This window comes from Cotesia glomerata, unplaced genomic scaffold (assembly GCF_020080835.1).
Source record: "Cotesia glomerata isolate CgM1 unplaced genomic scaffold, MPM_Cglom_v2.3 scaffold_93, whole genome shotgun sequence".
NCBI lineage: Eukaryota > Metazoa > Arthropoda > Insecta > Hymenoptera > Braconidae > Cotesia > Cotesia glomerata.
In genome coordinates, this window is record NW_025404600.1 from 1 (window position 1) to 25,000 (window position 25,000).

The 25,000-nt window shown below is 27.0% G+C and overlaps 4 protein-coding genes across 11 annotated transcripts; 2 read left to right on the top strand and 2 right to left on the bottom strand.

Moving 5' to 3' along the window:
- Positions 1-824: 824 nt before the first annotated feature.
- On the bottom strand, positions 825-12,243 carry LOC123274922 (GATA zinc finger domain-containing protein 7-like). Of its 2 annotated transcripts, none has more exons than XM_044742727.1 (9): positions 11,411-12,243; positions 10,971-11,152; positions 6,518-6,634; positions 6,046-6,408; positions 5,763-5,987; positions 4,973-5,366; positions 4,154-4,609; positions 1,222-3,252; positions 825-936 (listed from the first exon to the last, which is right to left on the bottom strand). In XM_044742727.1, exons 2-9 carry the CDS (start codon positions 11,145-11,147, stop codon positions 863-865), a joined length of 3,837 nt encoding a protein of 1,278 aa, XP_044598662.1. In that variant the 5' UTR covers positions 11,148-11,152; positions 11,411-12,243; the 3' UTR covers positions 825-862. The 2 variants fall into 2 exon arrangements, with proteins under 2 accessions (XP_044598662.1, XP_044598661.1); XM_044742726.1 differs by having other exon boundaries at positions 4,154-4,612; positions 11,411-12,242.
- A 1,509-nt stretch (positions 12,244-13,752) lies between these two features.
- Positions 13,753-17,642, top strand: LOC123274924 (vacuole membrane protein 1-like). Of its 4 annotated transcripts, none has more exons than XM_044742730.1 (5): positions 13,753-14,133; positions 15,753-16,103; positions 16,172-16,681; positions 16,788-17,057; positions 17,406-17,642. In XM_044742730.1, exons 2-5 carry the CDS (start codon positions 15,783-15,785, stop codon positions 17,535-17,537), a joined length of 1,233 nt encoding a protein of 410 aa, XP_044598665.1. In that variant the 5' UTR covers positions 13,753-14,133; positions 15,753-15,782; the 3' UTR covers positions 17,538-17,642. The 4 variants fall into 4 exon arrangements, with proteins under 4 accessions (XP_044598665.1, XP_044598664.1, XP_044598667.1 ...); XM_044742729.1 differs by lacking the exon at positions 13,753-14,133 and adding an exon at positions 14,313-14,360; XM_044742732.1 differs by lacking the exon at positions 13,753-14,133 and adding an exon at positions 14,518-14,608.
- Positions 17,643-18,670: 1,028 nt separating this feature from the next.
- On the bottom strand, positions 18,671-20,687 carry LOC123274927 (beta-1,4-galactosyltransferase 7). 2 transcript variants are annotated; one of them, XM_044742737.1, is made up of 6 exons: positions 20,523-20,687; positions 20,240-20,419; positions 19,945-20,147; positions 19,650-19,873; positions 19,216-19,362; positions 18,671-19,005 (listed from the first exon to the last, which is right to left on the bottom strand). In XM_044742737.1, exons 2-6 carry the CDS (start codon positions 20,346-20,348, stop codon positions 18,765-18,767), a joined length of 924 nt encoding a protein of 307 aa, XP_044598672.1. In that variant the 5' UTR covers positions 20,349-20,419; positions 20,523-20,687; the 3' UTR covers positions 18,671-18,764. The 2 variants fall into 2 exon arrangements, with proteins under 2 accessions (XP_044598672.1, XP_044598671.1); XM_044742736.1 differs by having other exon boundaries at positions 20,240-20,460; positions 20,523-20,686.
- A 138-nt stretch (positions 20,688-20,825) lies between these two features.
- On the top strand, positions 20,826-24,955 carry LOC123274925 (dynactin subunit 1-like; the record flags this gene model as incomplete). 3 transcript variants are annotated; one of them, XM_044742733.1, is given in 9 exon segments in its annotated part: positions 20,826-21,186; positions 21,279-21,427; positions 21,508-21,540; positions 23,093-23,237; positions 23,427-23,489; positions 23,925-24,086; positions 24,166-24,303; positions 24,365-24,604; positions 24,698-24,955. In XM_044742733.1, coding segments are annotated over 9 exon segments (1,356 nt in total), but the record flags the coding sequence as incomplete, so codon positions are not given.
- Positions 24,956-25,000: the final 45 nt, after the last annotated feature.

Below are 25,000 nucleotides of genomic sequence, written 5' to 3' on the forward strand. Positions count from 1 at the left end.
AAGCTTTTTTGCAAAATATACAGTCAAATACAACATTTTGACTATGATACATGCCGTATAGTTTGTATTTTATGACAGGTTCGCATGCGTGCGTGTGAGTGTATTGTGTTCTATTGAGTGTTCGATTATCTATGTTCACCTATGTTTACTATACTTTTAGTTTTTATATACACATATATACACGCATGTCTATCGTAGTTTTATATGGCCTCTTATTTGAGAAAACGAAAAATTCTCAAATGACTAAATATTATTTATCTACACAATAGATTAATCCGTTCACAAATTCACAATGCGAAAATTTTTAATCTTTTGTTATACTTGTTTAAATTTACGCACATATATATATATATATATATATATATATATATATATATATATATATATATATATATATATATTAACAATTGATATCATCTCAATTAAAATTAGTATATAATAAGTGATTAAAATTTTTCCAAGTATCACTTTTAATGCACTAAATATTTCACTCTGTTTTTAAATTATTTACATTCTTCCGCTTTAATGAAGTTCGTTGTTAAACTTAAATTTTACTGCCCAACTTTAAAACTCTTCGCTTAACACTTATATATATTATTATTAATTGTTCACTCCATAATTATAGGTTTATGTACATTCGAAATACTTTTTTCCATTTTTAATGTTTATGGAAATATATGTTAAATAGTGTTACAACTTAAACAAAAATAAAATAAAGTATTAAACACACTTTTTCACATTTTCACTTTTTACACTGCACCCTATAAGATGTAATCATAGTTTTAGATTTTATCATAAGTTTTATTATGATTTTTAAAATTTTAAATGTTCATTACTCCAATGTTTATTTTGCACATTGTTCTCATTGACCGCTGTAATATTGTACTCGACCTGTTGCTTCAGTTACTGGAATTTCACGCATCACCGCATCCCACGCTGTAACCAAAGATATAATAATTTAGAGTAATGTATCAACACGTTAAATGAAAATTTGATTGTTAGTTTACATAAAAAATTTTTAATTTTAATTTTTTTTTCACCATCATATTTATAACGCATTTAAAAAATACCAAATTTAAAGTTATTTAAATTAGTCTCTTGTTAACATAGTAACCAAATTGTTTTTGTTTTATAAAAAATTTATAATAACGTACTTATGACTTTAAAAGCTTGTTAATTTTAGAATAATAATAATAATGAAAGTATATAATAATTACTTACCTAAACCAACAAATGAAACAATTTTGTCGTGGTTATAATTTTTGACATCAACTGTTTCTTCAGGTGCAATAAAACGGGCTGAAAAATCTTCTTTAGAAAGATTATATTTTGTTATTGCATTTGAAGGTGCAATTAATGGTTGTGAGACATAATTATTTGGTGGCTGAAATCTTGGTGAGTACCCAAAATATGTGATTGGTATCATCTGTGTATGAGGAATTTGATGCGGTTGTGGTGGATATAAATGCGGTGGCGGATGTACGTGGAAATCGTATCTTGTGTTTTTATCAACAAATGAAGGCGGTGTCTTTTCAAAATGTATTGGTACTTTATTAGAAGACTGAGATGGTTTAGAGGGTAAAATTGGTTGATCTTTTTTAGTCCTATCTTCAGACTGAAGTAGTTGTTCATTTATTTCAAAACCGAAAGTAAGTTCACTTGGAACATCGTCTTTATTTTTTGTTGAATCTGATAATGATTCATCCATTAATATAACTGCAGGTCTTGAATTTTTTTTAACAGAATTATGAGAGTTACATTTTGGTAAGTCTTTATCTTTGGTAATTACGTGATGTTTGTTTGTCTCTTTTGTTTCTACGTCTTCTTTTTCATGCTGCAATGATGACGTCATAGATGAAGATCTTATACTATTGGAAGTTGTTATTGTTGTTGTTACCTTAGTATTTCGTGGATAATCTTTATTAACTAATTTCAATATTTTTTCAGATTTAATTACTGGCTTAAAATTATCGCATTCACTCGAATTTGGCTGAGGTATAGATTTTGAATCCAATTGATCATTTGATAATGTAAAGGAACATTCACTGGCATTCAAGTTTATCAATTTTTTACTATATTCTGGATTATGTTGTGTATTTAATGATTTTAGTTCTTCTTGAACATTACTCGATTTTTTTAAATCGCGGGATTCCAATCGATTTGAACAGCTTGTGTTTAATAGAGTTTGTTGACTGTTCTTACGAATTGAAGGTTTAAAATTATTTGAAATGTTTGCATTGGTAGTATTAGTAACATCTCTCACACAAGACACACTCGTTTTAGATTGTTCTATTGAGTTATTATTATAATTTTTCAATTTTTTTGTAGTATGGACATCATTTTGATCAGCATTATAATTAGTATTAACAGGAATATTATTTTGTTCTTGTACATATTTAATAACTTGAATTTTTTTATTGATAGCTTCTTCGTGAGCTTCAGCCTTTTTAGATTCAGTTGTCTTTTTTAATTTTAGATCATCTGTTAATGAGTGTTTATCAAAATTTAAACTAAAACCATGATTTAAATAAGAATTTGAAAAGTTATGTTGTTTAATTTTTCGGTCAGATTGTTGAAGTTCATCAAGACTTGGATAATAATGTTGAGGAAATTTATCTGGCTCTGATGGAGATTTAGCAGGGACATCTGTCCACTTTTCAGCAGAAAGTATAGTTGGCACAATAGGTGAAGTGTGAAGAACAGAATTTTGAGGCAAGTTAATAGTTACCATACGGGTGATGTCAGCGTAACTTGCTTGAGGTACTCCAACAGATGACAGAGAAACATTGATAAGATTGTGTTTAATGTTTGAAGTAACAGGAAGTGAATGAACAGAATCTAAATCGCTACTATCTGATTTATCGCTGGGCGGTACACTGCAAGCGGACTTTCTTCTAAATTCCGGTGAGTGAGATGCTCTATATTCATGAACGAAATCTCTTCTCCTTGATAAGTAAGATGAAGAGTTTACTAAATTTTGAGTCCGGCTACCACTAGAACTTCTTCGTTGTCTCTTACTTTTTTTCTTCTTTGTTACGACCAAAAACTCTGGTTCAGGTTCTACATCAATATTTAACTTTTTCGAATTTTTTCTTGTGCTACTATTATTACTGCTGAATTCATTTTTAACATCATCACAATATAATGATTGACTTTCTGACCCCCAAGAATGTCGATCGCCATGACTATCAACTACTGAATCACCAGTGCTACGTTGTTTGGTTCTTTTCAATAACCCACCATTGATAGTACCTACAAAAACGGACATTTATAATTGTTTGGACTAATCTAAATACACAATCTTTAGATCTACATGATATAACTATAAGCTTCATAATTTAATTTAGTACACGATGTCTTAAAATTATTAAAGAGCTCAATTTCATCCTTCGAGCTCAATTTCATCCTCATTTATTTTCGAGATCTTTAAACAAAATAGAACGAACTCTTAAAATTTTTTTAAATGTTTGGTCAATGATATTTCTAAAACTAATCAATAATAAAGCGTAAGGTACTTAAATTTGATAATAGCTAGAAGCAATGATTAAATTTTTTTTACTTTTTCAATTTAACAATTGAGCACCTTCAAGTATGTGACTTTTTGTTATTATTACGACTATTCTGCACTGATGTTTGTAGGAATTTATTTTCTTAGAATTAACCTAAATTTTTTACCTGATTTATGGTAATATATATACTTATGTGATAGCTTATATTTTAAATTTATCTATCAAACGAGTTTGGATCTACGACAATGCTGGAATTGAGATATTACATATTTTTGTAAGTATTCGAAATTACTTAATAATTCTTGCTTAAACTTTGCTTAAAAAAATTGATCATTTCTTTCAATCGTTTATACTTTTTGAAAAATTTATTAACTTAGGATTCTTTTTTTAAGCTCAATGTTATTTTAATCCTTCAGTACCCTCGCTATGAGAATTTTTCTCACGCAACAACATTCAACTTATAGGATGTCGCTGCAGTGCAAGTGAGACACTAAAAAGAACATGGGTACTGAAGGGTTAATATTGTTTTTGAATAAAGTTTTAACTTTGACATCATGGTTATCGACTAATTCATTTTTAATAAAATATCTTATACAAAAATGTATCTTTTTAAATGAAATAAATAAAAAATGAAATAATATTACCGTGTTGACTGGAAAAACTGCTAGCCTCACTTGAACTCAAACTTTTTTCAGTTGTAAGATCCTCCAATCTAGTTTTAGATATTTCTTCAAGAGAGTTGCATTTTTGTAACTTTGACGGCAATTGATCTTTTTTAGAATCTTTATCTTTACTTCTTGATTTTGGGCCTGTGTTAGATTTAATTTTTATAGTATTTCCATTGGGAGTTTTTCCTTTTTTGTTTTTGGAATCTTTGCTTTCAATAAAATTAAGAAGACTATCAATGTCGTCATTACGATGTCCAGCAACGTTTTCAGCATTGTAAACGATTACATTTGGTTCTTGAGCATGCTTTCTTCTGGTCTTTTTACGTTCAGAATTATAACTCTGCGCAGCATTATAACTATCGTCTACTGATTTTTTATCGATTGAAACAGAAAAATCCTTAGTTGTATTATTTTGCGAAGTTAGTCTTGAAACTGCTGTTAAAAAAATACACATATTTTCATATAATTTTCTAATATTATTATTAGCGAATTGTAAGAATAAAGATTTTGATTATTTATAACTTTAAAACTAAAATAATCATAGAGTTAGAAAATTTTGTCTTTTGAAATTATTTTGTTTCTAAAAATGTCATGAAAATTTTATCCAATTAATTGTCATTCTCAAGTTGATAATATCCAATAAGCAAAATCAACACGGATTCATTTCATTTTCTTGGTGATTTGCTAGAAAATCTTTTAAATATTTTCATCAAATGGCTCAAAAATTTTTATCCAAGATTTAAAAATAAAAATAAATAAAAAATAATAACAATAAATAACAGTGAAACTACGTACCCATAGCTATATTTGGTTGCGTTCCAGTAACGTGCATTATAGGAAGTAAATTAGAAGTAGTAACCTTATTTTGTTGAACACCGGATATAGTGCCACTAGTGACATTACATTTGGCATTGTTATAAGTAGTTAGCTGGATCGTACCGTTTATGGTAAACTTGGGTTTATCTTGCTTACAATTATATTCGTGTAAAGGAAATTCGATAGAAGAATCGACGGATGTTTCTTCAGTATCAAAAGTAGGGCACGATATTACTTGAACTGGTCGTCGAGGTTCAATTATTTTCATCTCAATACCCTCCGTGTCTTCTCCATTTACACTGGACTGAATAATGCGGGGTGAATTGATCAAATTATTACTGCTTACTGCATCTTTGTTATTTAATCCATTAACCTGTAATTGGTTAATGATTGTTAAATTAGGATGTATGATTTACAATTAATCTTTCACCTGCATACTCATTTATTGTCTTAAATGAAAATAAAATGGGACATACTAAGTTTTTTATATGATTATTGAAAACAGTAAATATCAAAAAATTTTTTTTGTTTTAAGTTTTAATTCCCAATTATTAGATAAACTTATTTAGAAAAATGTATAAATAGATTTTAAAATATTATTTGTAAATATTTTTTTTACTTTGATAACGAAAAATTGATAACTAAAAATTTACTAAAAATAAACGTTAAGTTTCTGTTATTTTTAATATCGTAAATGATTAAGATAACCTTAACAGAGATTATATAGTTTAAAGTTTGACTTATTACTATTAAATTATTATAACGTTACCATGGAATCATCTTTATAACTTGAAGATAGATCATCTGATTCGATCATTTCATTTGTAACATATTTTCCTTTTGGACACTTTTTATCATTTACATCACTAGCATCGACAGTTGTACATACGCTATCATCTTTTTTAGTTACACAGCCGTAAGATGGTTTGTCCAATGATCGTGATTTTTCTTTGTTAGCCCAATAATAAACAGTACGTTCGTCACAAAAATCTCTCTGAAAAAATTTGTTTTTGTTTATTTAAATAATTAATAAATACTGCAATATTGTTTACCTTTTTATCAAAAATGAGGTCCAAGTTAACAAGAGAGGCGAGACTATGAGAAGCATTTACGTTGGACGGTAAAGAACCACCTTCTCTTTGACGAGCAGATACATTAGATCCTGAATGTTTTTTACTTTTTCTTCTACTACCACTATAAGTATGACTAGAACCAGATGTAAGGTAAGTAAAACTACTGTCAAATTCACAATTAAGTGGTTGGGCTAAATTTTGTAAAGATCCACCGTGAGTTAATCGTTCACAAGTAGAGTCTCTTTTATGTCTACGACGATTTGATCCTGGTAAACCTCGAGAACTTGTTACCGCTCGACGACCTTCTTCGGTTTCATCAACTTCTGCTTCTTGTAAAAGTTCCTTAAGAATAAATTTTTTTAAATAAGTGATTATTGATAAAAAAAAATTAAAATTAAATTCAAAATTTGAACATTAATTATAATAATACGAATAATAAATATATATTTACCTTAAAAAGATTCGACTTTCCTTCACGATCTTTAGTTGAGCCTGTATAGGTTATAGCTTCATCTAACAAAGCTCGTAATTCTCTTTCATTCAGTGTAGACAGTGTCGCTGGTTCTTCCTATAATAGGAATTCAACAATTTACAAAAAAAATTATAAATTAATTAAAAAAATTTTTTTAAAATTAATGTTAGTACTGCACTATATGATTGCTTATAGTGTTTTGCAATAAGTATATATTTAACTTGAAAATGTTCGCGATTACGAAGCAAAAAAAAGATATTACGTAATAATGGCTTATGAATAAAATCTACAATAGTCCGAGATCTTAGTAGTAAATTGTTTTTTTTTTTTCTTAAAGAATATCAACAATTAATAATCACAAAATTTACAAACCTTTTCTTTTAAATTAATAAATTGAATTAACAATCATTAAAAATTGTTTACAAAAATAAATAATCTCAAGTATCATTGGCAAAATAAATTCAACGATTAAAATAAGCTCAATCGATTTGGTTACTTATAAAATAAAACAACAACAACAAAAAATCATGTTCAAGTAATTAAGTAATACCAATTAAGGTAATTATGTTACACTCATATTTTAAAGTTTGTTCATAAATAAAATTCCCTTATCAATTTACACTTCATCAGAAAATTTAGTAATTTTTACATTATTTAAGGATAAATTTTGGTGTGTAAATAACTTTTTTTCATTTTTATCAAATTGTCGTTCGAATAAAATATAAAATCTAACCTGAGACTAACCAAATTAATTACTGATATAACATTAATTACTTCAAGTGTTAATTAATGATAAGAATGGTATTAATGACTCTATTTAAGTATTTATTTATTGTAAAAATAAAGTAACCACAGGACATGAGCTGAGTATTACGGTTATGAAACGACATAAGTATAGAGTCAGTCCATTATGTGATGAAACACCCGAACTGGTGAATTATACACATATAATGACCGTAGAACCACAATTATTTATTTACACTTGTAAAACGCAATCATCAAGTTTTGTACGCTAGATGTCACAAATTCTAATTCGATAGATTCTTAATCTTGAAATTTTTTTCCATCACTATTTATCTTTTTTCTTTTTTTTGAGCTTCATCGAATAAAGTTATTGACTGACAGTAAAACAGATATTGCGAATGAATTCCAGAAATGAACAGTGTCTTGTAAATTTTCTTGACTTTTCAAATTAACGTACAATGTATTGAACCGGTAAGCATTAAAAAAATATCTTTACAAAAGAGAAAGCAATATCGGAAAAAAAATTTATATTTTTAGAGGGCAGCTAGATCGAATGAGACCAGAGCTTAATTTTTTGTATACTTACTGCCCAAGTTTAGTTTTTTTTTTCTAATCTTAAAATAAAATGTAGAGCTAGAAGTTGGATCAATATTTACTATGTATGAATTTATTGATATATCGCCGATAATTTGAGGATATTATTTTAAAATAAAATTTAGTGGTTTTAAATATGAAAATAGTATTGTAAGACTATGACTGGAAGCGGGCGCGGCGCGGGCGCACTCTTCCCAGTAATCAGCATGGCTGTCACTATTACACTGCTAAGATACAAGTTTAACAGTAACGTAGGTGACAATAATATAACCCCGATTAATGACTCAATATCATTATTTTGTTACAATTTCAATACTTCAATAGACACCTACAGTATACAAGAAATAAGATACTTTAAACTATATTTAAGTACCCATACGAATATTTATCTGAGATAAATTTAACATAAATATTTTATAGCCCGTTCCAGACATTATTGGTCCCATTTTACCGAAAAAAATGTTTGTCAATTATAAATTTCATTCAATGACTCAATAACAAAATAATATTTATATTACACACACGATATTATAGTTTGATAAAAACAAAACTGATGATAGCTGACTCCAAAACATTTTTGCCTTGATAAAAAAGCAGCTTATAGAAAAAATTACTTAAATTTTCTATTGGAACTATAATACTGAAATTGAGACATTTGATCATTTTTAGAAATTTTTTAACAAATAAATTGTAGCAAAAAAAATTTATTTCAAAAATTCTACATTTAGATGCTTTTAAAAATTGTAAATGGAATTTTTTTTAATAATTTTTTAGACCTTGTTTATTTTTCAAGAAAAATAAAAAAATTGTCGCTAATTTAAATGTCATTTGGAACTTTCAAAATTTCTATTAGAATTGTTTATTTCTTTAATTTAATTCACTTGTTTATAACTGTAGGAAATTAGAGTCAACTAAACACTAAATTGGAACTTTTATGTTCGTATAATGATACCCAAAATAACCAACATCTAATAATTTTTCTAACTTGAAAAATTCCACCTATAGAAATAAAAAAAAAAATTATGAGTACAATTTTTAAGAATATTTTCTTGGTATTCATTTAATTTTTAAATGTTGTTTGTTGATTTCAATATCATGCTCGTAGGTAGTTTTTTGTATTAGATAAAAATGTTAAATTTTGCTGTTAATTAACTGCTTTATTTTTACTTAGTCTTTTTTAATAATTAATAAAAAATAAATTTATCCTTTAATTTATTATAAGTATAAGAGTATTGTTTTTTGTTTTAATATTCAAGAAGTATGGATTATACGATAGTAAAAATCTGTATAGATTTGGAATTTTTAAAATAGTTTATAATAATTCTTTTTAGATCCTAATTGACGATTGCATCATTATCTGTGATGATTATGGTTATATATAATTCTATATAATGTTTCACATAGACCATAAAATGACACTTCAACGTGTAAATAATAATAAACACTAAAACAATTGTTTTTATAAATGTTACAGGTTTACTGTGAAATGAATGCTGGTAAAATACATAACTATTTGCTTTAAAAAATTAACTAAATAAATCAAAAGATTCATTGTGTTTCTTTAATTTTTGATTTTTTTACTATAAATAAAATATCAAGTTGATATAATCTATTAGATTTATAGACTAAAAGATTTAAAATTTATGTTGATATTCAATCATAAAAATTTTTAGTATAGGGTAAAAAAAACCCCATTAGTGGCGGGGACCCCATTACTGACACTTTCTTTGATTTTGGTACTTATTCAATTAACGAAATCATTAATTTCAATAATGAATATATTATTTCTAATCTTTAAGATCTTTAGATAAAAAAAATTTTTAATTTTTATTCCAAGTAGAACATTTTTTCATTGAAAGAAAAAGTGCCACTAATAGGGGTTAAAGGTGCCACTAATGGGGTATTTTACCTTATTACATTAAAAAAAAGACTGAAAAAATTAAAAAGAATGTTTTGTTTATAACCGACTGTTAGTAATTAAAGCAAAAAAAAAAAAAAAAAAAAAACTGATTCTTAATATGATTACTCCTACTATGTTCTAATTTACTAAAATAAAAATATGTCTATTAGATCTAAGATGATATATGTAACAGGAACGTTTTTTAAAATTGACATTTGTTTTAGGTCAGAAAATTTTGATCTCAAAAAAAACATGATTAGAGTAAAATTTTTTTCGTTATTTTTACCTTTAAAATTCCTAACCCCTTTATGTATAAAAATTAACATGCATATGACCAGTTATTAATTAAATATTTTAACCAATATCCTTTAACATGTTTACTGAGGGTATAAGTTATAACTAAATAATCTTTATACAGTTCATATAATCACTACAGTGCTCCCTAATAAAGATATAACAGGTTATCTTTTTTTATATTATTAGTAACTGATGGAAAAATTAAAATACAGCTAAAATATCTTAAAGAGAGAACACTGTACTGTATCAACAATAAGGATTTATTTAAGCATAATTAAACGATATTGTTAAAATTAATAATGATGATACTAAAACCAGCAGAATCAGACAGTTTTAGGTTTTTTTTTTTTTTTTTTTTAACAAACAAGGGCCAGTTTTTCAATCTGGGATAAAATTATTAACAGCAGTATAATTATTTACATGAAATATCTAGATATATTTTAGAGTTGGATAAAATTTTATCCCGGATTGAAAAACTGGCTTTAAATCGGAACCAAAAAGGTATTAAAAAAAATTTACATTTATTTTTTTTTTTTTAATTCCTGAACGTAGTATTTTGTAAAAAATTTTTGATAATTATTTGTGTGGAAAATTCTAAAAATTGTCAGTCTGTCAATTTTAGTATCATAAAATAAAATAATTTTTTTATTTGCATTGTGTATTTTTAAAATTATAGTAGAATCAGCAGATATTCGATTACCTTTTAGTTTCATTTAACAAATAAATTAGTACTCAAAAATAGTTTTAAAACCATTGTTTTCATAATTTTGTCCAAATTCTATATGTTGATTTTTTTATTAATTTTTTTGTTCCAGTTTATTTATTAAAAATTATTCAAAAAATGAATAAAAATACCTGTTAATTTAAGCATCAATATCAAAAAATGGTCTGTCTTACCAGTTTTCCAACAGAAGCAATCATTGAATGATATGACTTGACGACACTAGACACATCTTTTGGACTAATCTCAGCTGCAACGTCAGTAGTATCATTTATCACACTACAATCATTGGATTCTTGTTGATTTTGATCAAGTGACGTAAGGTCCTGTCGATTATCCGGCCCTGGAGCCATTTTCACTGAAATTGACAGCGCCATATAACACATTGTATTTGTTACTTTATTTTTTTTCCTAACCCATTAAAATAAAATTACATACATATTTACACATACACATACATCAGATAAAAGTGTTGAAAAATGCATTATAATACTAGAATATGAATGTAATTTTATTTCTTGTGGCTAAATACTACTTGTCAGTAGTGTTTATAATTTTAATTATCATCCTAATAAAAAATGAAATCATTCTCATAATGTATTTAATACTTGCGTACATGATAGGTTATATTACATTTGTCCAGAGTGTTACTATATTATTAAATGATGTGCGAATTCTCACACAATGTCAATCAAAAATTTCTTATTCGATATGTCATTGTCTTAACGTGAATTTTCATCATTTTCTCTAACTAATCTGTAAGTTATAATGATAACGAAGGACCAGAACAATGTCAAATTGTCGTGACAAGTTATCGATCTTTAAGAATTACTTGTCGCTCTAGTTTTTTCCGTTTAGGCCGATGACTGCACTAACTCGCCGCTCAGTACATCCCTAACGCACACATGTACACACGCGCTTATATTTCTCTTTTTCTCCCTCTTCGAAGGCTACACACTATGCATACATCTATACTCTATGTATATATATTTAGTAATCTATAGATATAGAAGAGAGAAAGAGAAAGTCAAACTTCACCATAAAAACAATACTGAAAGAATAAGCCCGCGCTTTCAACAAAAGTCCCATTAGTAATTAATAAACTTTATTCACAAAGCATAATTCATTTTACCATTTTTCTTGCACACCTCCAACACAAGGATTTATTACTTTTTAATGTCTCACAACATATGTACCATTTTTTAGTGGACACATTTATATGAAATTTTCACTTCGCGACAAATTGGCCGCTACACGCAATAACTATACAAGTGGGTGGGACATCCACTTAATAAAATCGCTATTTTAGATATTTTATTATAATTATTTTTCAAGTCACTGAAAATGTTTACAGGAAATTTATATTTCGAGTTGGTAAGAGACATAAATCATTTTTTCACCTTTGCGCAGATCGAAATCAATGTATTACGAATAGAAGCACCTATGTACAGAGTTAAGGAGACTACACACATACGCACCTTTCAATACACCCATCATATACACGGATACATATATACCTTAGATGAAAATTTACTTCTACCTCCAGGAAAAATGGGAAATTCATCGAAGAAAAATATTCCTGCAAATAATCATTAGTGCTCTACTCTAAAAATATTTAGTTGAAAAAAGGTATTATTTCAATTTCCAACAAGTTTATGCAATTTAACATTAAAATAAAATGACATAGTTACTGATAATTAAAAACTGCTGTTTTAGAACATTTTTTGTTATTTCTATACGAATTAATAATTCCTTTGTTATTTTATTTATCAATGTAATAAATAAAAAAAAAAGTAAATTTAAATGTTGGGATCGACGCTCGAAAAGCTTGTATCTAATCTACATCTCAAGTGGCGCACTCTTTCAAAGGAAGTAGATAAATTCAACATAAAAACGTGCAGAATTCAAATTCAAAATTAAACAGAATAAAATAAATTTTGACCAAGGATTAGTTTCAAGCATAAGTACCAGGGAATGAAAAAGATCTATGGTATGATCTTATTTTTAAATAAAATAATCTGAAATTCAAGTTTAATTTGAAATCTGTCTAAGGAGCAACAGAGAGTATAACTTTGACGAATAAATAATTAATTCATTATAACGCAATACATTCTTTCAGGACTATGATTAATTTTTCATCATCCAATAGAAAATTGATCTTAATAAAGTAAGCTTCGTGAAGTCATTAATTTGGTTATAATTATGAAACACCTTTGATAATTAATATTCATTTTTTTGATTATTATGAACAATAGTAAGTAAAGTTACAATAAATTTCTTTGAAATAAACAATCATCTCACCTTTTCGCAAATGATTAATAATTAAAAATTTTGCTGATATAATATATGTTATGTCAATTTACTGAAAAAAAAAATAAAAAAATTTTTTCCAGGTTCGTTTGCAAAAAAATTGCAAGTATTTTGAACTATGATTTTAAATATTGGTAATTTAATGCCAATAATTGTATGATTATTTTTATTTTAATTTTGAAAGCTTTTCCATTCAAAAAAGTTATCATTATAAATATCACCTTAAACTGGACTCGTTCCGATATGAACGCTTCCAATACGGGTAGTGTTATGCCTCCATCTAGAGTTGAAGATTTTATTTTATGAAGGCTTACTGCAGTTCTTTCCTCTAGGAATATTGAAATCAACATCTCAATAAAGTTATAAATAAATTTGTACTTGAGATTAATTAATAGTGTGAGTAATTACGGAATTCATTGTGCATTTTGTGTGATCAATTAATCAATTAATCTAAGTGGTTGTAGTTCTATTCCAACTTTTTCGTGGTGACAATAGTGACCTCTTAACAATAAGCGGAACCGCGGGGAGTATATTAAAAACAATTGACCACCAGATGGTGAAGGCCAAATGTTTTTTACCGATCTAGATTTCGGGCTAGGCTTTAAAATAAAATAGACCATAACTATAGTTTTCATGAAACTTCGTGTCCTATAGTTTTCAAAAGAATATGACCTATAGTACGAGACAGTACATAATTTTATTCTTGACCTGATTATATATCTCCATAGTAATAAATTACTAACAGTCCTTCTAACTTTTCTTCTTCTAATTTTTTCCCAATTAAAAAATCGGTTTAAAAAAACCGAAAGTTTATGAGATATTTGTCTGTCAATTATCTCCAATTAAATGGTCAAGTAAATTTCATTGAACTCCGTTTGATGGTTTTTTTTTGACACAATGACTCATCATTTGTGATTGTTTGCTATCATATCTTGAATGCAGTGATTTTAACCTAAAAGACTAAATTTTATTTAGATAGTGCCACTGTATGAACTAATTAAGTAATTAGTTACATTCTACGTAAATAAGGTGGTGTAAAATATTTTATTACTTCTTTTAAATTATACTTTATTAATACATAATCATTATAAAAATAATTGAAAAATTTCTTTCAGGCAGAACTAAAGCCAGTGTGTTTATTTATATTTATTGCAAATATTATTTTAAGGTGTCATAATTAAATTTTTGAAAACTACGTTTTTCTAAGTGGGGTGCAAGATTTGATGCTAGCTGAGAATAAGTCTTTTGTAAACTCAGTATGCAGCCTTATTTAATTAGATTAGATTAGATTATGGAGCCTGGGAAGTTACTTAATCAGTGACTTTTAATCTACGTTAAAAAATTATTCATAAGCAACTGTCTTGATAATTAATATCTAATATTCAACAGTAATGGAAAAAAAAATCAGATGAGAACTAGTGATTTTTCGAGTTTTCCTTAACAAATAATTTTTTATAAAAAAAAACATTTAAACAGTTAACCCATGTAGAAATTGGAAAAAACTGTGAGTGCAAATTTTTTAATGAGATATTTGTTTAGAAAATCTATTAATCAAACTTATTGAATTAATTTGTAATTTTAAGTTATCAATTATCAAGTTATCTATTAACGGATTTGCTTTATTTGATAAATTTACCTACAAAAACGAATGACGTTATCAAAAGACATTAAGCTTCAGTACCATTAACAAGGCTATTGTTCTTAAAAATTTATCTATGGTCATATGACAAGTAGTAGATTTCAGGAAATTTTTTATCAAAATTTAAAAAGTTAATTTTAGATTTGAAAAAATTTTTAGTCCATCTATTAATTTAAAAAAATTTAGTCCATAGTTTTCAGTTAAAAAAAATAACACTTTTTTTATCAGATTAACATTTATCTCTAGCAATAAAAGAATGAGTAAGACATTTTTTAACTGACGTAGTAAAAAATTTAACACCTTTTCGTGAGCATGGAAGTTGAAACTAGAATTATCAATGTCACTTAGAATTAACTAATGTCGCAAAAATATTCTTATAGCTTTTGTATGAAAGTAGGTAAAAAAATCTACTATGAATATTTTTAACTCCCGTTATGAAATTTGTAAATTTTTGACGACTGGATTGAACTCGATAACTTTTTAAAGCTTTTTAACTCTTGTTTGTATTCGTGTCCTACACTGATTTTGTTCTGTTATTATTTTTCATAATCTCTGTTGATTAAATGATTCATAGTACCCTTCTAAGCTGTATAAAGTATAAAATTGAGCTTTATCATGATTGAATGAAAAAGGGGGGGAGACATGTTTGAACTTTGACACAAACGACTTACGTGCTCTGGTTGTATTCTGTTATAATGACGATACCGATGCCATCTTTTTATTTTATTAAATTTATTGTTAAAATAGTAGATTAATATCTCGTATTTATTAAATAAATGCATAATCATATAGCATTTTTAACATCTAATTCCAACAACAATCACCGTGTTCATAATGCACTTCAAGATCATGTTATCATTGATATGGATAATAAAGTTATTAATTTTTTTATGTTATCATTAAAGTCAAAATTTATGCATGATTTTGTGATTTGTTTGAAAAGTGTAAAAAACATTCAATTTAAAATAACCAGACAATTAATTTTATTTTGTTTGAATTAATGTTACAGATAAATTGCTCAAAAGAAAATATTGTAGAAATGAAACAAGCAACTCAACGACGGCAAAAAGATCCAAATCATTCCAATGGTATTCAGCGGCCAACAAAAAAAAATCATCCTGCTTCAGATTCGCGGGTGAAAGCTGCTGAAGTAAACCATAACAAAATAACAATAGATGCTGATAGTTTAAAGCTATGGCGTCATCCTTTCACAACCATGAGTTATTTTTTACAAGAAGTAATGCATCTCTGTATCAATTTAGTCAAAGGAATTCCTAAATACAAAAAGACTGTATGGAGTGTGTTAATTTTATTAGTATTATTTTTCACTCTCAGGTATACTTCAGGTCGTCATCAACAAGTGAGTTTTTCTTCAGATAAATGTTAATTTAACCGAGAATCTCTTTTTTTAAATAACGTAATTTATAGGTATTACAAGATTGGGAAAACACTGTATTATGGTGGTTATATTGGGTTGGACTTGGTGTATTATCAAGTGTAGGATTTGGATCAGGTTTACATACATTCGTTCTTTACTTGGGTCCTCATATAGCTGCTGTAACAATGGCTGCGTATGAATGTGGGGGATTAAACTTCCCTGAGCCTCCATATCCTGATTCAATTATATGTCCTACGACTGTAGATGAAGCATGGACCGTAAACATTTTTAACATTATGAGAAAAGTACGTGTAGAAGCAATGTTGTGGGGTGCGGGTACCGCTCTTGGTGAATTACCGCCATATTTCATGGCTAGAGCGGCAAGAGACAGTCAACAAGTAGATAAAGGTGCTGATGATGATCAAGAAGAGCTCAAAGATTTAGAAGCGCTTGAAGCACTTGAAAATGGAGGAAATGTTCCAATATCAATGCGATTGAAATTAGCAATGAAACATTTTGTTCAAAAAACTGGATTTTTCGGAATTCTTATTTGTGCTTCGGTATGTTTTGTTTATATGCTTCTTTATTTTTTATTTTTTATTTTTGTCCTTTTTTTTTTTATCTAATAGTATTCGAGTAAATTATGACAATAACTCTCAATTTTAGATACCAAATCCGCTATTTGATTTCGCTGGCTTCATGTGTGGATATTATCGCATTCCATTCTGGACATTTTTTGGAGCAACCCTTATTGGTAAAGCGATTATTAAAATGCACATACAACAACTGGCAGTTATTATTGCTTTTAATGAAACGTTATTCGAGAAAGCCATTAGCATATTGTCTGTTATACCATATGTTGGCCAACGATTTCAAGAACCATTAAAACAGTATCTCATTGAACAAAAGAACAAGTTTCATAACAGCACTAATGTGGTAAATAAAACTTTTAATTATTTTTTCATTCATCTAAATATCTATATAGACTTTTTTCCAAATAATTTCTAAGTTTTTAAATATCCCAATTTTCTCCATTGAATTATTCACTATAATTTTCTGTTCTTTCTTAAAATTAATAGCCCCAAGTACAGCATGTTGATTTAAGTATTGTATTACATACATCTAAAGATTTTCGAGCATATTAAATATTAATAACAAAGTATTTAATGTAATGAATTAAATTGGTAGTAGTTTGCATTTAAAAAACAATTGGAAGTATGAGATTATAATTATTAAATTTATCCTTGGCTTAGTATTAACAATTTTTTTTTTATATTTTCTTAGGATAGTACCACGACTATTTCATGGCTATTTGACAAATTTGTCATTTTAATGTGCCTCTTCTTTCTTACAACGATAATTCATGCTTTGGCACGCAACCATCATCGTAAACGAAGTAAACCACGTGTTGATTGAAATAATAGAAAAATTTTTTTTGTGTCTTGTGTGTTATTACGAAAAACCTATAAGATAGCACTTGGAGTATTTACACAAAATGTTTTTGTACATTGGTTATATTAAGAACAAGCCTGATTTGATGAAGTGTCAATGTAAATATGTATAATCAATTAATATACTCTAAAAAAAAAAAATAGAAAATAATTTTTGCATAAAACAAATAAGGATATTTCATAATTTCTATTTAATTAATATTTATCATTATTTCCTGATGATACAATTAATATTGGATACTATAAAAAATTTGACATGAAAACTTGAGTATAAGATTCATTTTTTAAGACCAAATACTAAAATAAAATTAAAATAAACAAGCCACATTATAAATGTTGATTAAAAATTTCATTATTGAATTACCCAAATTGACTAAATTTTATTTATAAATAATAACTAAATGTATTAACTGGGACCAACATAAAAAATAAGTAATCGTGCATTTGATTATTGCTTAATAATTTTTCATGCTTGAAAAGAGCAGTATTTCTGATGGTCAAAATAAAAACATTTTAATCAATGTACTTAACATTTTTTAGTCGAAATCACATTTTACCAAAATAAATTCAACAAAAATGTAAAAAAAAAAAAAATACTTGAAGTACGATTTTATTTTAGGAATTAATTAGAGATTAGTGATTGATAATTTTAATGATTGAATTGTTTTATCCTCATCTTTTAATAGTAAAAGTTAGTTGGAGTAAGTCATTGAAATATTTGCAGTTACTGGAGTGTTTACTGACTATAAAGGCAGTGTATTGTCACTATTATATCACATTTTAACCGAGATTTTTTAAAAATATTTCAGTAATAATTCCTGAATCATATTCAATATAAATAATAACTATCTTCATTAGTTACTTGTATAATATTTTTCATCAAATGCACAATTCAATTGATTCCCACATAATTATTATTATCCCATTTTTTTTGGTCCTAAGATTAAAAAAACTATACTTAGTAATTATTGATAACTACAGAATAAACTAATGAATTTCCAGCGAACTTTTTATCATTCGCTTCATCTCGAGAATATCTGTAGTTTTACTATTTACGTATTTATGAATAGAAGGAAAATAGTTGATTAACTGATTCAATTTTTAATGATCTCAATAATTTTATTAATGATGGTATTTCTCTTGATATTAAATCAAGGTAAATATTAAGACTGAGTATTTATAAAGTCTAAGACTATGGAGTTTTGTTCTCATTAGTTTTTGTACATTCACACCAAGGTGTGATCGTTTTATCACAATTCAAAGCGATATTTAAAATAGTTAAAGGTACATCAATAATCGTCATATTTATGACTTGTTCTATTTTGTATGATACATTACTTAAGCCTGTTTGGCGATCTCGCTTTCTAGTAATTTCTCGCTGATTAAAACATTTAATTGTATCTCTTTTTCGAACATTTTTGTCATGAATGTGTCTGCAAAATAAAGAAAACGTTATTGTCATACATATTTTTAATTTAGCTTTTGTTCTACACGAGTAAAAAAACATAGCATAATGAAAAATTTATTCTAGTTATTTACACTATTCATTTTTTTCATCATCTTCTTTAATGTAGAGAAAATAAATATTAACTCACTAATGTAGAACAAAAAATTACATTTTGTATCTTTATACAGATTCTTACTTGAAAGTATTCTGAGACCCAGTTAATATATTTTGTGGCCTGTATACTTTTAAATTAGCTTCCTTTAGTCTAACGTAAAATTCATCATCTTCTAAACCCCAACCCCAATATTTATTAGACATTCCATTAACTGCTTGATAGTGTTTCCTAAAAAATAAAATTAGAATTTTGAATTCATGCAAAAACCTGTTTTGATTTTTATGCAAATATAATAAAATATTAATTAGAAAAAAATTACTAGGACTTGAAAAGATGAAATTAATTTTACCATGTATTTAAAAAACATTTCATTTCTGAATTAGTAATTTATAAAAAAAAAAAAAAAAATTATAAATAATATAATAATAATTATAATAAAGTTAAATTTGAATAAAAAAAAAAGTTAAATTTATATTGTACTAAAAATGTTGTATAAGCAACTATTGGCTACAAACCTATTGACAAGTAAAATTCCTCCGATAAAAGTTAGATAATGATATCGTGGATGTAGATCTGGAGATGATACGTGAAAAGGTCCGTTGTTAGGAAATCCATAAGAGAGATTTTCATTTAAAGGTAATAAATCTATGTCATGCATAGCAATATAATCGTAGTCATTTTGGACATGAATAAAACCGACATTAATAAGAGATGCTCTGTTAAATCTAAATCTATCCACCTGAAAATAATATAATGTATTGTTATTTAATAATTTACATTTATTTATTTTTTCTTAAAAATTTTGTTTACTTGGTGTAGTATGAATATATGATATTCAATATTTTGTTTATCTAAAAATTGTTTCATGTGCGGAGCAAACTGTAACAATTCCTCGAAACGGTCTCGAAATGGTACTAAAACAGCAAGCTTGTATTGCGATATTTTAAATCGTTTCACTCCATTTTCAGATGCTTTTTTGAAACGACTAACTTTTTCATGGCAATTGCAAGAATCTGAAATAAAATTCCCAGTTAATTAGAATTACATTAGATCATTTTTCTTAAAGTTATCACTTGAATATTTTTTTTTTTTTTTTTTGTAATACCTGGAGTTAATGGCAAAATATTTAAGATACAAGTAAAAATGAATATAACAAAAACACTGAACAATAAATATCTAAAAAGATTTTTCTTCCAATGATTCCGGTAAGTCATTTTTAAAATATTATTTATGATACATGTTATTATAAATTGTTATCCAGTTGAGTTATTTCATGAAATTAGATCTATAAATATTTACTCATCATGTTATAGTAACAATTTTAACCTGAAAATTTTTAAATAAATATAGAGATTAATGACAGTACAACTGTCAACAATGTTTCATACCTTCATAGCCTTACAGCTATGGAGATTTTCACGTTTGTAACAGAGGGTATTACACTCCATACTTATAACTTGTCTATTTTTTTATTTTTTAATTAAAAACACACAGCTATGTTATACATATTAGATAGATTGTCCGCTCTGTTTTCTCTACAGCGATCCAGGTTTAATGCGATGTAAAGGCAGCATTTCAATTTATATATGCAATTCCGAAACTTGTCGCAAATTTAAAAACAACCGCTTAACTTTCAGGTAGTGACACCTGTAAGCAACTTTCTACGGTACATAAAATTAGAGCATTCATAGCTTCCTTCAAGTTGTTCATTTCACCAGCTCCATTTCTCCCACTACAGATAATAAATTTACACATTTTTGTGTTGTGACATACATATGTACACATACGTTATTAACTATTTATGTACATATTTTGACAGGATTGAAATTGAGGCTGACTAAACTGATGTGAATTTAAACTGGAAAAAAATTTTTAAATTTAATAATGTCATGCAAAATTGGAGCTAGAGTTGAAATAGCCGGAAAGGATTGTCAAGGTACAATTGCCTACATCGGGCATCCGTCTTTTGCAAGTGGAAAATGGATTGGAGTGATATTAGATGAGCCAAAAGGAAAAAATAATGGCACAGTCAAAGGTCAATCATATTTTAAGGTTCGTTTATGTTAACAATTTAAATTAAATATTAAAAAATAATTAAACACAAGTAGTTTTTAAATAATATTTCATTTTTATTATTACCATAGTGTTCAGAAAATTATGGAATGTTCGTCCGCCAAAGTCAGTTGATCATTCTTGATGATGCAGGAAATAAAGTAGATACTTCTCTAAATACTTCCAGTATTTCAACTCCAGATGAAGCAGGTGCTGCGAGAGCTCGTAGTCGACTTACAAGGTACATAAATTAAATTTCAGAAATTAAACATATCAATTATTTTGACAATAATTATGTGCAATGATAATCTTTCATGCTAGCACAAGTATACGTAGAAGAAATGAATCAACCGTGTAAGTTGCTGAATTTATTTTGAAACAAAGTCATTTATTGAACTTGGTTTGTTATTCATTTTTTACAATATCATTGGCGGAAAAAATTCCACTTTTTTTAATGAACAAACAAGCTTAATAATTTGTCGGTACAATATTTGTTTATATTATGCTTAAAAGCAAATTCGCAGCTAATTATTGTATAAACATCACCATGGCAAATGATTTTTATCGCTTTTCAACAATTGGTTCAATAATCAATGATGATGATCAAGTGATTTGGCCAATAAAGTAATAGATATAGAATTTTTCTTTACAAAAAGTTTAAGATATTTCTATAACTTGGTTAAGCAAATTGAGCAGAGCACGCACGCTTTTTATTGTGAGATAAAATTCAACATCGTCAATAATCACAAATTCAAATCTGCCATAAGATTTTTTTATTTACTCAGATGGATGAAAAATCTTTTGTAGACACCCTTGAAGATGTAAATGTAGATAGAACTATCACTGGTAGTATAAGATGTTCAATTTTCACAAATTACCATGCAACTGCGTTAACATTACGTCATGGTATTGATATGGAACTGCGGTTGATTTTGCAAAATCTTTCAGGTTTTATCTCCAATACTCGAGGATTGTTTACAATACAATTATTGGTTATTATTTACAAGTGGGGTCAACCCCATTTTTGGCCATAACTAGGTGAAAAATTAAAATTTTCAAATTTGTTTTTGATTCTACTTGTTTTTACGGCAGATTTATGATAAAAAATGTCGTGAAAGAAAAAAATAAAGATTTCGATAGCTTTTTTGCCTTCAAAAATTAGAAAAAATTTTGGCTCATGTTTTTGGATAAAATTTCTATTTTATCTTTTTTTGACACTTTTTTTTTTTTGAAAAGTACATAAAAAAAACGAACAATTACAAAAAAAAAGTTGAATATCACATTTTTCTAAAAAATTTATAAATTTTTTTGAAAATTTGTTAAAATTGTGATAATCAACTTTTTTTTTTTTTTTAAATTGATCATTTTCTTTTTGTATTTAAAAAAAAATTATCAATAAAATCAAATAGAAATTTCGTTTAAAAAAATGAAAATTATAATGGTTGACCCCACTTGTAAATATTTACCCAATTATTTTCTTGATACTTAAAAAATTAACAAGCAGAAAAATATTATTTTCAGCTTTATAAACGAATTTAATCATCCTGTCTTTTTTATGTACACAATTTGGTTGTAAGCAAAATTTCTTATTTACTTCTACTTTCAATAAATATTTCATTTATAGATATAGTTACGGTGAAAATGAGAAAAATATCCATGTTGTTTATAATCAGATTGGATTATATCTATGTATCAATATTCAAATAGCTGGTTGGAATTTCATCTTTATTATTGTCTGACATGAATTTTTAAGAATTATAAATCATTTCATTTACTATTTTTTTTTTATGAAGTTATTTCAATAAAAATTTTGCTTCTTAATGACATTCGTTCAATTTTCACTATGTTCAGCACATTATTTCAGTAACTTATAAATGTAAGTAATTTTTGTTATTTGCGTTTACAGTTCTCGTGTATCATTAACTGGCAGCCGGACACAATTAAGTTATCCAAGCCCGGAAACTTCATCAGTATCACAACATGAACGCAAAGACACCAATGAATCTGGAATTCCTGTTCCTACTACAATTAAACGTGCCTCTTTTGTTGAGGTATAAATATTATATTTATCTCTTGAATTTGACTGTTTTCCGTTATAACTTAGACAGTGACCTGACGTACTAATCATTTTATCGGAAAAGTGTTATTGAGATATCAACTAAAACCATATGATGATAAATAATATGTCATTGAATAAATAAAATATGGGATTGATTTAGAAATACACATACGTGTTTCAGAAATCCCCTAGCAAGAGATTGTCTCCTGGCAAAAAGTTAAAGGCTGAAGATGATCGCAATAATGTAATTAATTATTATAGTAATATTTAAACTCGTACTTTACTTTTTATTATTGATTTCGTTGAACTAGACCATTTATTCGAAATATTATGAGCATCATTCAACAAACATGTAAACCCGTTTGAACCAACCTGTTTAACTGACATGTCATTATTATTGTTAATGATATTATCATCATCATCATCGTCATTTTTATTATTATTTTTATTTTTATTTGACTATAACTTAATGTTATATATTAATATTCATTAATAATTGAATTTATTTTTTTCAGTGAAGTTTCTGTATTTATTTTTTATGCTTCCTTATACATTGTAATAAAGTGTTTCTTTCATTATGTCTCTTAAATATTTTTAGAAAAAAAGAGAGTAATCAAAGAAATATTTTATAGTTGACGAACAATAATTATAATTGTATTTGTTTTTTATTTAAATTTAGACTGGTTTTGTGGAAACATTAAAACCAAATTTTGTACCTGGACAAGTAATGGCTGGCTCGATATCTTCAACTTTAGGAGCATCTAGTTCTGGATCAAATACTGTAGAAGAAAAACTCAGTCATTTACAATTAGTTCAAGAAAATGATAACTTGAAAGCTCAGGTAAGAATTATAAAGCTGTCACCAGATTTATTAGCTAAATTATTTGATAGATCAAGTAATGTTTATTGTTGTGATTTAGGTAAATGATCTTAATGAAAAGGTTGAAACATTACGACTTAAACGAATGCAAGATAAAGAAAAAATGAAGGAGTTTGAAAAAACTAAACTTCAAGTTGAGCAACTTTTAGAATTTAAATCTAAAGTGATGGAAAGTCAGGTAAGTCTAGTTATAAATTTGTGGAATTCGCGAACAAAAAATTTGATTTAATATTCCTCAGACAAGTCTTCAAAGAGAACTTCAGCGGACTCGGCAGGAGTTACGTGAGACGCAGCTAGCAAAAAGCACTTTTCAAGATGAAATGGCTGATCTTGCTGAAACTGTTGAAATGGCTACTTTAGATAAAGAAATGGCCGAAGAAAAGGCCGAAACCCTACAAATTGAATTAGAACAATTGAAAGAAAAATTAGAGGAAAAATCACTTGATCTGGAAATTTTACGCAGTGAAATGTCGGAGCAGGTAAATTTATTTTATTTAACATAACTTGATATTATTTTTTTTACTTTAAAAAGTTATGATGGATGAAATTTTTATATTTGATTTTAATTTTAGATTAGTGGGAGCAGTGTATCTAGTGGAAAGGGAATTTCATCTTATGAAATGAAACAGCTAGAACAACAAAATATACGACTTAAAGAAACCTTGGTGAAAATGAGAGATTTGTCAGCACATGAAAAACATGAGTTTCAAAAAATTCAAAAAGATCTTGATCAGAAAAAATCTGAAATTTTGGAATTAGGAAGAACTAAAGAAAAGTTATCTGCTAGAGTTGAAGAAATGGAGCATCAAATAGCTGATCTACAGGAACAGGTAAATTATATTAATTCTGAAATGTGTAATTTAATGTAAATTTTT

What these genes read in the sequence shown, in the direction of transcription:
- LOC123274927 (XM_044742737.1), bottom strand. Translation starts at nt 20,348, where the DNA reads ATGACTTACCGGAATCATTGGAAGAAAAATCTTTTTAGATATTTATTG. An exon ending in TATTTTGCCATTAACTCCAG is followed by an intron (nt 20,148 to 20,239) that starts GTATTACAAAAA and finishes ATTTTATTTCAG; the next exon opens with ATTCTTGCAATTGCCATGAA. An exon ending in GGAATTTTACTTGTCAATAG is followed by an intron (nt 19,363 to 19,649) that starts GTTTGTAGCCAA and finishes TTTATTTTTTAG; the next exon opens with GAAACACTATCAAGCAGTTA.
- LOC123274922 (XM_044742726.1), bottom strand. Translation starts at nt 11,147, where the DNA reads ATGGCTCCAGGGCCGGATAATCGACAGGACCTTACGTCACTTGATCAA. An exon ending in GTTATAAAGATGATTCCATG is followed by an intron (nt 5,367 to 5,762) that starts GTAACGTTATAA and finishes AACCAATTACAG; the next exon opens with GTTAATGGATTAAATAACAA. An exon ending in GCAACCAAATATAGCTATGG is followed by an intron (nt 4,613 to 4,972) that starts GTACGTAGTTTC and finishes TTTTTTTAACAG; the next exon opens with CAGTTTCAAGACTAACTTCG.
- LOC123274924 (XM_044742728.1), top strand. Translation starts at nt 15,520, where the DNA reads ATGCATAATCATATAGCATTTTTAACATCTAATTCCAACAACAATCAC. An exon ending in TCATTGATATGGATAATAAA is followed by an intron (nt 15,619 to 15,752) that starts GTTATTAATTTT and finishes TTAATGTTACAG; the next exon opens with ATAAATTGCTCAAAAGAAAA. An exon ending in GAATTCTTATTTGTGCTTCG is followed by an intron (nt 16,682 to 16,787) that starts GTATGTTTTGTT and finishes TCTCAATTTTAG; the next exon opens with ATACCAAATCCGCTATTTGA.